Below are 13,479 nucleotides of genomic sequence, written 5' to 3'. Positions count from 1 at the left end.
AAGCCTTTGGCACTGCTCAGTTCCTGCCGTATTAGCACAGACATAGTTGGGTTGTGCTGGCTTTTTTCTCTTCCCTCTCCTTTTTTCTTTTTTTTTTTTTTTTCCTCAAGCCCACTGAGGCAGAGAAGAGGCAAACTCAGCCATAGGAAGGTGGTTAGTGATGTCACAAGTTTGATCTTTTCAATAAAAGCAATAGAGAAGGGTCTCCCTCACTATATATATTAGGGGACGCTTATGTTCTTCATAATAAAAGGAGCAGCAAGGGAGAAAAGCACCTGCTTTTAACACCCTTTATTTAACCCTGATCTATTACAGACAGAATTGAAGCTCTGTAGGCTGGATTTTTGAAAAGTATTGCCTTTTTTAAAAATTAACTTCCTTTCTTTTCTTTTTTTTCTTTTTTTTTTTTTCTTTTTTTCTTTTCCTCTTCTTCTTAAGAATAGAACATAGTTTGGGAAGCGATTGCTGAGAAGAGCAACCACTGTTTGCCAGGGTGATCTCTGAGAGGCACAATCAGCTGTAACTCAAAGAAAAGGTGAAGTGATAAATTGTGAAGAAACTTCAGGATTCTGAGTTTATAGAAGCTATTTGTTTTTCCTGAATTTGTAAAGGATGGTGTGTGTTGGTTTTTGGTGTATTTTTTAAAATTTTTAATTTCTGGGGGAGAGGAAATTCTATAAATATTTGATGAACGTTTTACTTTTAACATGAGCAATGCACCTATGAGTGTGGGGGGGATATTTTCAGAGGACCTTACAATTATTTTTAATTAGTTGAAAGAGCTGTGTAAATCAAAGACGGCTATTAGCTATACATTTTAGTTTATAGACTACTAGCTGTTCAGGGAATTTATTTACAGCATAAACGATTTAAGGTTTTCAGGATGATTTCTGTTTCAGCTCTTATGCTGTAGGTTTTATTTGCCTGTGTGGTGTGGAATATGGATTTTTAAATTGTGGCAGCAAGCTTCATTTAACTTAAAATGAGCTGCAGGTAGACAAACGCTTTGCTTTCCACCTAAAACTTCAACAGAGAGTCTGCTTTAATTCTAGGTCAGGATGAGAAGGAGCCATCAGCCGGCACGCCTCAGTGTTGTGTTGCGGCTTGTGAGGGTGTTGGGAAAGCATTCCCTGTAAATCAGGCTGTCAGCGGCATAACCAGCGACCCCGGTCCCCCCGCCGCAGTCTCTGGGAGGGGCGAGGCCTCCCGGGACGCTGCCGGGACCGAGCCGGCGTCCCCAGGTGTGCGCTGACGCGGTCCTGCCCGCGCCGTCGAACTTGAGGATATCGGCGTGCAGGGCATTCCCTGCAGGAAAAGCGCCGGCGGTGGGGGCAAGGGGTGCACTGTCCCCCTCGGCTCTGTCCCGGAGTCCCCTTGTAGCAGCCGGAGGTAGCTTCGACCGCGAACAGGCTGGAGAGACGGGCGGGCTGCGTTACCTTCGGGTTTCACGCAAATGTTGTCCCGGGATGGAAAAGTTTGGTGCCTCCATTGGGGGTGCGGGGCTGCCGGCCGGCGGTTCCCGGCGGGGCTCGGGGGTGACCGGGGGAGACCGGCAGCCTCCCGCGGCTCCGGCCACCGCTGTCCCCGCAGCCCCGCGGTGCTGCCCCCCTCGCACGGGAGCGCATCCTGACGCAGCGGTTTGCAGCGCCCTGGCCAGGCTGAAGGAGAGCGAAGTGGAAGGCGAAAAAGGGAGAGGAGGAGAAAACTTTCCACTAGTTTATGTTTTTGTCCAGGAGCGCCTGTGTTCATAGACCGCGAGTCCTTCCCCTAGCCCTCCCCCTTAGCTCCCCCCTCTCCCTTCACTAGCGTACAATTAGCATCATTAAGAACCGACCCTCCGGCTTATAGGGGAACGGCGACCAACAACGGTAGGTGCGTGTAAAGAAAGACGGCAGCAGACCCGGGCAGCGCTTTGGGGCTTGAGCTAAAAAGTGCTCCCGCCGATGGGAGGAATCCCCGCGGCAGGGGAGACGATGACCCGGGGATAAACACGAAAAGGGAGAGCTGGAAGGTGAGCGAGAGAGGAGCGTGGCTGCAGAAGATGCGGAGAGCTTGGCCGAAGTTCTTGAGGTCCGCTGAGTGCATGTGCAGCCGGGTGTTTCCTTTTCTTCCCTCATTTTTGATTCGGGCCCGGGAACCGCTGATTCCCAGTCTCCCTTTAGGTTGTGGGTGTCCCGTCCAGGCTCTCGCTCTCTCCGCACACGTTCCTAGGGCGCCATCTCTTTGCAAAACCCTCCGTCCTCCCGCAGGTCTCCCAGAGGCTGCTCCGGAGCGCGTGAACATCACAGGCTGCAGCCCAGTCCAACCTGCCGAACCAAGCATGCTTCCCAGCCCCTGAGCCTCCCGGGCTACCGCTCCTCCCAGACCTCTCGGGCTCTCCAGATAGGCAGCGACCTTTGCTTGTCTTTCCTTGTCACCGTTTATCTCTCTCCTTATCACTGTTGGGGACCAAAACTTTCCAGCAGCTGGAGACGTGAACCCGACCCTTTTTCTTTGCAGAGGTATACTGAAAGACAGATGTGGAGGTGCATTCCCCCTCCGCCTCAGCCTGTGTGTGTGTGTTACTGTGTCCGCGCGTGTTTACGGAGAAGTGAGCAGCTGAGCTGCTTTTGGGAATCTTTCCTCATCAGAGTGGGCTTCTGCTGCAACATAGAGCTCTGAGAGAGTGGCGTAGCGGACTAGAACTAAGCAGGGCTCAGGGAACTCCCTGGACCCCGCTCTAACCCTGTTCAAATGAGAGTTAGAAGGTTTTTGAACTAATGTCGCGAGAGATCTTGCCTGCGGGCAGGGAGGGAGGGAGGGAGGGAGGGAGGGAGGGAGGGAGGGAGAGAGAGCAAAGTTTGGAAGGAGTGAGCCGAAAACTCAGAAAGTTTGTTTTTCCTTCAGAGCCTCGGAGCTGGTAGAGCCGAAGCGGGGACTCCTTGAGGACGGCGCTGGCGCATCTGTCCCTCGGGACTGACCTCCCTTTCCTTTCAGGTTTTAAGTCCCGGAGGATACAATGTTCGCTAAACTCTTCCAGCAGTGGAGTTTCGCAGTGTTCCTGCTGAGTTATTCCGTGCCCTCCTACGGGAGATCAGTAGAGGGGTTCAGCCGCAGACTGTGAGTTTCTCTATTTTCTTTTTTTTTCTTTCCCTTTATTCTCCCTCGGTGCAGGGGCGGGAGGGGGGGAGGGGGGAGGTTTGGCAGCCCGGGAGGCTCCGCAGCGCTGCCGGCTCAGCACAGGGCCGCTCCAGGTTACCTGCCCCAGGTGCTCACGCTGCCTGAGAGCCAGGAAGAGTTATTTGGGGCAGGGAAATGGCGCTTTGCAGCTGTCTGACCTTAAAAAGATTTGGGGGAGGCTTTGTGGTGAGGGGCTTCTCTTCCGACGAAGCAGGGTGATTGTCGCACAGTTGCCCAGGACCCTCGCAGGGAGCATCCCGGTTTATCAAAGTGCGGTGTTACACTAACAGGCACTTACTCGGCTCTGGCGTGGAACCAATATTGATAAGGGCATGGGAAACCCGCAGAAATGAGGGCCATCATGACACTGAAGTACTGAACAATTTCTTTAGATTTCTGCCACTTCAGGGGAAAAAAAAATCCAAAGGGAGTCCACTATCTTACTTAGAGGCAGAGGCATATTTTTTGATAAATGATAGTGTAACTTAAGACAGTCTGTTCAGAAAATGACCTTTTTGCTTCTTCCAGAATAATCAGCCTGGTTTATACTAATACCCATACACAAAGTTCAGGAGAAGCCTCTGCACTGATGCAGGAGCAGCTATAGTCATACATCTAACTTGCTGGCTTTCTCTGGGCTTGCATCAGATTTTCTAAGGAGGAAACACCTCGGTCATACTGGGGAGGGCTGTATTTTTATTCAGTTTCAAAGGAAGCCAAGTTGGAGAAAGAGTTCTGGAAAACCCAATCACAATTTACAGGGAAACATGACACAGCAAACAATTTCAGATGTGTTTCCTTGTAAATGTTTTATTATATAAGGACAAGATATCCAAATAGCACTTCCTCTGCCATTTAAGCAATACTAATAATACTAATAATACTAATACTAATACTAATACTAATAATAATCAACCCAAACACTCAAAAGAAAAAAAAATACCACGGATGAAGTGACTTAGGACATACCTAAAGTTTGGCACCAAGCAGAGAGCTATTACAAATCTCCTACAGCAAATTGTGTAGAACATGTTTTTGCTGATAACGTTAGAGTGTATTATTCTCAGTCCATTAACGTTTAACTGCTTTGTACTCTTGAAAGCTGTCCTTGTGCTACTTCTTTCTTTTGGGACCATATTATATAGAGGAGTTAAACTTCAGTTTCAAAAATAAATAGGAAAAAAGAAAATTATTGAAGTGCAGCTAAATGATGTTCTTTTCTTGGCTAGCAAACTCTGAACTGGATCTAAGCCAAATTAGGTTATTAAAAAAATAAATTAGATTTATGGAGAAATACTCTTCCTCTTTTTGAAGTTAGTGTAGTTCTAACACTTGTTTTTAAAGTTCAGGATTAGAGATCTTCCCAACATCTCCATTCTGTCCTGAATGTCCTAAGGAAACCAGTGAAAATGCATTTCTCAGCTCCCTCTTTGCTCTGGCATGTAAAACACACACAAGAAACCAGTCAGCTGTCAGTGGTATTCATGTAGTTTTGTTTGTGGGCACAGCACAAACACAGACACCGCACTCAAACATGTGTCCTGTTTTAATATTACCACAAACCATTCCTAGAGTTAATGGTTAATAACTCACTTAGGCTTGGAGATTTTTTTTTCTCAGTCAAAACCTTAGACCAGTAATGGATGAAAATACTGAAGCACATTATTATATACATGCAAAAATAATCAAAATTACATAGGCCTGGTTCTACAGACTTTGCTGAAGCAAATCTACTATGGTAAGCAATAACAAATTGTCCCAAGAAAAGATTTCTAGACACGTTATTTGTTATAGGAGTGCTTTAGCTGCTAAAGAACTTCTGAGAAATCCAGTAATGCCTCAAAATGAAATGACATATTTTTATCATCATGTCCAGACATTGCAGCATCATGTCCCTAGATCTGTTCAAAATATTTTTCCTAAGCCTGAGCAGATTTCCCTCCCTTTGGAGTCAGTGGCAAGGGCACTCAGTCTTGCAAAATTCAGAGAGCTGACTGAATCCTTCTCAGTTATTTTGCTGAATTTGGGATCAAACCCAACTTGAACAGTCAAGGATAATAACAGCTAAATAAGAGCAGCTCTCTGAGATAGAAAGTGGAAAGTCTATCTGAGATAGACTGAAGAATGTTGCCTTTTAGAAATGCTAGATATCACAAGGAAAAAAAAAAAAAAAAGAAGAAATGTGCCTGAAAGCTCCTATCTAGAAGTACATGAAGTCAGGATATTCCCAAGTCATGGATTTCTGCTGCTCTCCCCATGATGAGACACTCAGTCTCATATGTACACAGTGTACTTTGATCCAGTAATTGGTTTGGATGCTCTGGTCAAGTACAAACCATTAACAACCCTCTCTCAAAAGCTCCTGCCACATGTAAGCTTAGTATTTACTGCTCTTGCTTTGGTACAAAATCCTTTTCCTTGGATGAGAGGTGTGTTTTATAAAAGGATGGAAGGGACCTCTAGTGGGTCATCTTAACCCTAACAGCCTAATATTTTTTTCCATATCATAGCCAATATGTGAATGCAATCATTCCAGTCTCCATTGCCTTCCTACTCTGAGTGTGTGGGTGAGATATTGCTGATATCTTCATTATCAAGCACTTCTTACATCAGTCTTCTTGGGCAAGCCTTTCTCCATGATTTATAAACATAGCAGTTGTTTGAATAACTGAAGCAGAAGGAGGCAGAAGGTCAAAGAGATAAGTATCTAGCACATCTTTGTTTCAAGGAGATTTTTTGATCTAGAGCATACAAAGGAAGCTGGTAGGCAAAATGTAATCCTTAAGTCTGTCTGAGTAATAAAAGTCATATGAAATGTAACACTACATAATGTCATACAATCATCTGGAATAGAAGAATGTTATTTGGGGCCAGACTTGATGCTAAATATCATACAGACATTTAAAGAGAAACCCACCCTCTGGCACACCAACCCCTCACACATCAATCCCTGCATTATTTTGGAAATGCATACTCACTCAAGATGTAGATCTTGTAATGCTGTCTGACTGCCTTGTGTGCACTGGAACCAAATGTTTAGGTTTCACTCCTGTGAAATGGAATAGGTTTTCAATCAAGAGGACTTTAATAACAGGCTTTGGAGAGTCAAGATTTTGTCACAGTGGGGAACTTGACCAAATACACATTAGAGGATTAAGGCAGCTTTGGGTTGTCAGTGATAGAAGGAATTATCCTTGATAGTTCACAAGAGGCAGTAGGAAAGCTTTGCTCATCACGAGACACTGGTTTAGACTCCCTAAAGCATGGAGATTTCATACGCTTTCTATGAACAAGAAGAGTGAAAGAAGAACTGCATTTCCCATGTAAATTTCTTGAGAAAATAGACTACTGAAGCTCAGAATGTATCATGAGTCACACTGGACAGCCTGACAGGCAGCACAGAGGCAGCTGAACAGAGGAGCCCAGGGTGCTGGTTTTATTGGCCTATTTGCCAATCAGACTGACCCTAATGAGAAGGGTGTTGGAGATGGCCCTTGTTCAAAAAAATTCTTCTGGGGGAGATCATGAGCTTGCATTAATGGTCACAGCTGCACTGAAGAGAAAGACACGATATGGGATCAGCTTAGCATTATCACATTGCATTTTTGCTCAGGGACATTTAGTAGAAAGTCATAAAATATTTGCCCCAATGGCTGAAGTCATTCAAAAAACAGATTTGGGGACACTTAAATCACAGATATTTGATTACATGTGTATTCACAAACCTCAATATATGCAGAGCTGATTTTGAGCAAGATTTTGACAGTCATCTTCCAGTCTCATTGTCGAATGGGAGAAAGCTGCTGTTTGAATTTTGCCCTGAGCAATAGAGATGTAGTATCACTTAAATCAATCACTTGAACCCGATACTCAAAAAGTGCAGCCCTGCAAATACAGAAATTGAAGAGGATGCTCTTAAACCAGAGCTACTTGAAATCGCCAACTTCCAGTAGCTCTACTATTGATCAAGTCATAAACCTAAAGAGTTTGGCTGAGGGGACTAAAAAAGAGAACCTGCAGAATGCTCCCAAATATTTTGCATTTTCAAATGTGGTAGCATAGCAGGAAAAAGAGGGATGGAAGGAAAGAATATTCACTCGCAATGATGTGTCTTCTTCCTGTTCACCTAAATGCAGAAACCACTTCTTACTCAGCTAATTGACCAAATGATTATAGGACAGGCAAGGCAGTGAATGTAATTTCTTTGGCCAGTGAGAATCCAGTCACATGCCATACCCTCATGCAAGAGGAGATATTCCATAGCCAAACTCCGCATGATGGAGTAGAGCAATTGGAAGGATAAACTGTATTACTGCATTCACGGGAATGTAGCTAAAATCCCAGCTTGTGCTCTGTCTGTGGTTCACTGTGCAGCCGTGCATCTATTCCACTTCAAGAAAAAGGCATGTATTTTCCCACCTTTTCTCTGGTTATTTATTATTCAGGTACCATTTGTATCTTCTTTCCTGAGATGTTTAATTCCTTGTCAGAAAAACATCCCTAAAAGACAGATAGCTACTCATCTCCCAGTTTCTTGAAAACAAGACAGAGCTCAGTGTACCAAAAGGTCAGGATGAACTCTGGAAAAACCACTCTAACAAACCAGGATGCTCTTGAAGAAGATCCAGTGAAGAGGGTTAGCATGAAATTCAGACAGCATAGCAGACAAGAAATTTGGCCTCAAAAGTTCACACTTAAAGCAATACTAGGAGGGCATCTAAAACCATAATTAGACACAAGTGACCAAGCAGTAAATCCACAGGAGTGGCTGAGGCTTGTCTCTGCTGATGCTCAGGCTGCCTCCTTGGATAGCTCATTATGGACTGAAGTGCCTGTATTTTAGGCACCCAAGTTCAAATATAAAAATATTTTATATCCTTTTTGCTCCTGCAATATTCCTTATGCTCCTGCAATTTCACTTATTTAAATATACGAGTAAAGTGCGCTTTTATATGCTTGTTTAAGTTTTTGAAGTACACTGAGCAGAAGAAAATCACTAGAATGATGCTGCATAAACACTGCTTCTGGCTACAGTACAAGTGCTGGGTTTTTCCTCTCTTGCTGTATTAGCTGACCCTTTCATTTTCCCATCCCTGACAACTGCCTTCCTGCTTTTACTGCCTCAAGTGTGATATATTAAGAGTCATGATGCTTTCCTAGAACAGAGTAGTGACTAATCCAGCTCCAGGTCCAGTGGTGTGTGATCAGTCAGCTGAGAATTATTACCTGCTTAGGACTTTCCCTTCTCTGCTGAGAACAGATACTCTGTGGAAGAAGCAGGACTTGCTCCAGCAGTCTGACTTCACTGGATGTCTCCAAGCCTGGTACATGGTCACTGTGGCCACCACAGCTAGAGAAGAGAGGAATTCTGCCAAGCACTGGGCAATAACCAAATCCTAAACACTTTTCCCTCTCCTCTCTTCCTTTAGCAAAAGAGCTGTATCAGAGCACCAGCTACTGCATGACAAGGGCAAGTCAATCCAAGACTTACGAAGGAGAATATTCCTTCAAAATTTAATTGAAGGTGTCAACACTGCAGAGATCCGTACAACATCAGAGGTGTCACCTAACCCTAAACCTGCTACCAACACGAAGAACTACCCTGTCCGGTTTGGCAGTGAAGATGAAGGCAGATACCTAACTCAGGAGACAAACAAATCACAGACCTACAAGGAGCAGCCCCTGAAGGTGTCAGGGAAGAAAAAGAAAGCAAAGCCTGGAAAACGTAAGGAACAAGAGAAAAAAAAGAGGCGAACCCGCTCAGCTTGGCTAAATTCTGGCATGTATCGAGACGTCATGACCGAGAGCCCACTTTTGGACATCTCTGTTACTACACATAATCACACTTTAAGGTAATTCTGCTACATTCTTTTGGGGAGTGTGCCATGTATTTACTGAATTGTTATCCCTTGGTGTGAGAGACTAAGGCCTCGCTAAAACTGGGAGTAAAAGCAGATCTGGGCAGTGGTTTTTCAAGCACAGTCTCAATGTGCTCTCTGCAGGTAAGTGCCCCTTCCACTTTGCACTGAGGACAGACAATTTCTTTCCTATGAGACACAATTCACATAAACAACTTCTTGCCAAAATCTGCTTCCTGAAGCTGAGTAGTAAGTGAAGGTATTTCTGTGAAAAGGAAGCACATCACAGCCACTAAAATTTCCTTTCCTGCTTTAGCCTAGTGTATCTCACTATCTTGGTCCCACACTTGGGCCTCAGCAGATTGAAAGCTTTGACTTTTATTTAAGGCTTTGCATCTATAAAATGGTTAAGTTTTCTTTCCTTCCTCTCAACACCTCCCCTTTTTGGCAACTTTCCTACTCTTGCTTTACAGTTTTTCATTCTACTGTTTAACCTTAGGGGAGAACATGGAAAACTTCACTCTCAGTAATACCTGCAAACAACTCAAACCAGCCTTTCACCATAAAATTCTCCCTGCCATTAGGACTTTTTAATTCAGCTCCATCCTTCTGTCAGCTTGAGAAACTATTATGTTGCTGCCTAAAAATGTTTAGCATTGCTTTTGGAGAGGGGTATGCTTCCCTCATGCATGACAATGAAGGGTTTTTAGGGCAGTGGCCTGGAGACATCAGCCTAGGTGTCCCAAGTGACTCATACCCTTGCAGTCATCTCAGCTTGAGTGGAAATCTGCACACTTGCAGGCAAAGCCAAAGATCCCACTCTTCAGCTCTTAAATGTTTGCATTTCACCAGCAAAACCCTACCCTTTTCTCTCCTCCTCCCCTTCACCTTGGCAGAACACAGACATAAGAGAAGTGCCACTTGCTTGCAGTAAATCTCTTGCAAAGAGACACCAGCTGTGGGATTTACTAAATTCCAGCCTGGGGTTAAGCTTTACAGGCCACAGTTTGCAATGTGCTCCATCACCTCAGCTCATGCTGACATCTACAGGAGGTATCAACCTGGGCCTGGGCACTCAGGCCATAGGCCAGGGTATCTCAGACCATAAACCAGTTGGCATGGCTGTAGCAGGTAGGTGGGAAGTTAAAGACATTAGTTTGTCAGCACTTTAGGAAAGGTGAACTTCAGGATTCTGCTCAGGAGGTGCCTGAGGCTTCAACAGATGTCAAGGGGCTGTTTTGGCCAGTAAATAACACCTGCCTTGAGCACAAAGTAATATAGAATGGAAAAAACATCCTAGGAAATTTTAACAGTTACTTCTTTTTCTTGCTGTGCTGTCATTGGTGGCCACCTAATGGGGTTTATAAAAGAGCTACAGGTACAACCCTGTTGATTTTCCCAATTCAGCCTTTCTGTTTGAAGTGTGTCTGGATGGCTGAAGGCTCTCAGCTTTACTGTGGAGTCCAACATCCAAATGCAGCATTTCTCAGAGATTCCTAAAAAGGACCTATATTTTAGCTAATGAATTGGAGATGATTAAACAAGGATAATCTGTTAAAAAAGGAAAAGGAAATTCCTCCTTCACAAGTACAGGGAACATGTTGGTTTAGCCCTAACAAACTTCTAGTACATGAGTTTTTAGTTACCTCAGTAGGCTGGCAAAAGATGTAAACTTTAAGCATGATTTTCACTGTATTTCTGTGCTCCTTCTCTGCTGAACACCCTGGATTAAAATCTTCATGCCAATTCTCTCTGATCAGTCTTGAAAACAAAATTTTGGGTTTACATCAGAAAAAAATGGACAGCAATAATATAATTTCTAGATCTTTTGACTTACTACATAGAGAATCTCATGGAAGAAGCCAATCTTGCAAAACCTAGGTCCAAATCACAAAATGCAGCTTGTAAAATATTAGTACAGAGCCCACTGTCAAGATGTAGCTTAGCTTAAACTTTAAAACCAAACCTAAAATCCAAGCTTAATTGAAAATGTCACCCTCTTAGAAGTAGGCCTGAGTAGTGCAAACACGCACACATACACAGCCATGCTGTATGAATCGTGTGCCATAATTATACCTGTTGGAATATATCCTGAAATGGACCCTAATATTGTTGTTAACTAATTATTACGGAACTTCATGCTAGCATTTCCATTCGAGGCTCTTTAAAAGTTATTTCTCATGGACATTCCAACTATATCCCTGTTCCAATTCAATTAAGGTGCTCTTACTTAATTTCCTCTAAAACCTTTTGAACGAGCAAACTCCCTAATGATAGATGTAGACTCCTTTTCAATGTGCATATTAAGAAAGCTCTATTAAACTCTCCAGGATGGAAGTTTTGTTGTACCTCATACCTGCACACTTTTTCCAAGTGGGTTGTTACCCCCAGCTCTGTTAATCAGTCCTACAGCAGAGAGAATTTCATTTCACTCCATCCTATATCTCTACATTTCACCCTCAGGTGTTTCCCAGGCAACCACTAAAAAATGTGTGCTGTTCACAGGGACAGAAGGGAAAAAAATTGCAACCCTTCAGCATTTCCTGCAGCACCTCTGAGCAACTTCATGTTGAAGTGCAAGTAATACACTGAGAGGCTGGGAGCAGGCTCTGCTTAGTTCTCCTGGGGAGAGAACTCACACGTGACTGCACCATCCCTTAGAAAACACTCAGACTGGGTGCAGCTGATTGCTTCAGCTGGGCTGAATGCAGCTGGAGCTGGAGGATAACAGGATAGGATGGTTGCTTTCTTTCAGGATCAAGCTCTCTGGCTCCCAGAGGGAAAGTTTCACGATTACAGCCTTTTCACTCAGTCAAGTACACAAGAGATGCTGTCAAGAGTCTGCTCACTTCAAGCCCTGAGCAGCCTTTAGTCACATGCACCACAGCCCCTTGCTCAAGGAGTGGTCTATCAGTGGGAAACAGAGATCAAATAAGCACAATGGCACTGTTTTAATCAGAACATGGCATCACACCCCAGCAGTTAACACAGCATTGCCACAGCGTTAACAAGGATTTCCTTTTCCATATCTTCAAAACAATTTTCTCTTTCTCCAACTGTATTTTTTTTTCTTTCCAGCACTTCACATTTTTATCATAAAGTGATGCAATTCTTCTTCTTGTAGCACTCAGGAATCTTACATAAGGCTCTAAATAAAACAAAACCCTTTCCATTCCTGTGAGGGTACAATGGCTTCAGTGTGTGACAAATTGCAGGTCATCATACTTCTAGAGGGGTTGCATTGAGAAAAACACGACTGAGACCTTGAATAAATGTCTGAAGCTGGGACGTGGTCAAACAGGCCCTATTACTGCAAATGGTTACTATCAAGGCACACCTGTTGCAGTCCGTGGCACTCTTATTATTGATTCTATGTCCACACATTTGAAGTGAAAATTAATTAATGTTTCTGTTCTTCCTGTCCTTTCTTTTCTTTGCAGGAGGTGCTGACATCTTCAGCAAGAGATATTTGGAGGACATATTGCAGTATTCTGTAATAGTGAATATATGGGAAGTATTAAAATATTTATTACCTGTAAATATTGTAAATGCTCAGAATGAAACCTTTTTCCCCTCATTGCTCTCTGAAACTGCACATTTGGTTATTGTGAATTTTCCCTTTTTTTTTCTTTTTTTTTTTTTTTTGCTAAGGTTGAGACAATTATTGTCACATTTACTATAATTTATTTTGTTGACTGGTGTATTTATTTTGTGAACGTATCTTGGTGCTGCTGACTTCCTATATTTTTTGTAAGATAATGCACTTTAGATATACATATTGAGTACATTGATAACTGACATAAAATGTTTCTGTTTTGTGGTTGATTTCAATGAATGCCTATATATGATTGTTCAAACTGATTTTCCTCTGCGCATGTATAATAGCAGTATTTTATAATTTGTAAAGAATGTCTAATAAAAATATAATCTAATTAAATCATGACTCAGAAGGAAAAATGTGTTCTTCAGGAATTTTAAGGGCAAGAATATTTTTTTTATCTACAACATTTGAAAATTGTTTTAAATGTAATGCATTTACATGGGTCTAAACTCCCACATTTTCACATTAGCTTTTACTTAAAAATAATTTAGAATGTATTTTTGTTCCAGCATTCTATTTCAAGTTAACTCAGCTGCTGTACAGCCTGGGGGTAAAAAAAGTCCCAGAGCTCAGATCCCACTGCAGGGGAAGCAGATTCCCAGCCTCCCCAGGCCCCAGCCCTGCAGAGCTGAACCCCTGCACTCTCCAAACTGGAGGGTGTGAACAGCAGCCCCAGGGGAGGCATCACATCCTCCACCCTTGGAAGGTGCCCACAGGTCACATCCACAGCTCAAACCCAGGCAGGTGGGCAGTGTCCTGGGCTCCCAACATCTCTGCCCCAGGATCCAAATGGCCACAACATCAGTGGAGCCTCAGTTCTTTGTGCTTTTCTGTGAGGGAGGAAAAACTTGTTTCCTGGGG

The 13,479-nt window shown here is 43.5% G+C and overlaps 1 protein-coding gene across 4 annotated transcripts; it reads left to right on the top strand.

Annotated features, from left to right (window-relative positions):
- The first annotated feature begins 451 nt into the window (after nucleotides 1-451).
- Nucleotides 452-12,881, top strand: PTHLH (parathyroid hormone like hormone). Of its 4 annotated transcripts, none has more exons than XM_014261664.2 (4): nucleotides 452-535; nucleotides 2,977-3,099; nucleotides 8,589-9,011; nucleotides 12,458-12,881. In XM_014261664.2, exons 2-4 carry the CDS (start codon nucleotides 2,999-3,001, stop codon nucleotides 12,465-12,467), a joined length of 534 nt encoding a protein of 177 aa, XP_014117139.2. In that variant the 5' UTR covers nucleotides 452-535; nucleotides 2,977-2,998; the 3' UTR covers nucleotides 12,468-12,881. The 4 variants fall into 4 exon arrangements, with proteins under 4 accessions (XP_014117139.2, XP_087911666.1, XP_014117140.2 ...); XM_088055540.1 differs by lacking the exon at nucleotides 452-535 and adding an exon at nucleotides 2,422-2,501; XM_014261665.2 differs by lacking the exon at nucleotides 452-535 and having other exon boundaries at nucleotides 2,913-3,099.
- The last annotated feature ends 598 nt before the right edge of the window (nucleotides 12,882-13,479 follow it).

Source organism: Pseudopodoces humilis, chromosome 5, assembly GCF_049639895.1.
Source record: "Pseudopodoces humilis isolate 2021_Gansu_Grassland_sample_001 chromosome 5, ASM4963989v1, whole genome shotgun sequence".
Lineage (NCBI taxonomy): Eukaryota > Metazoa > Chordata > Aves > Passeriformes > Paridae > Pseudopodoces > Pseudopodoces humilis.
This window is presented reverse-complemented; position numbering and strand designations above follow the sequence as displayed.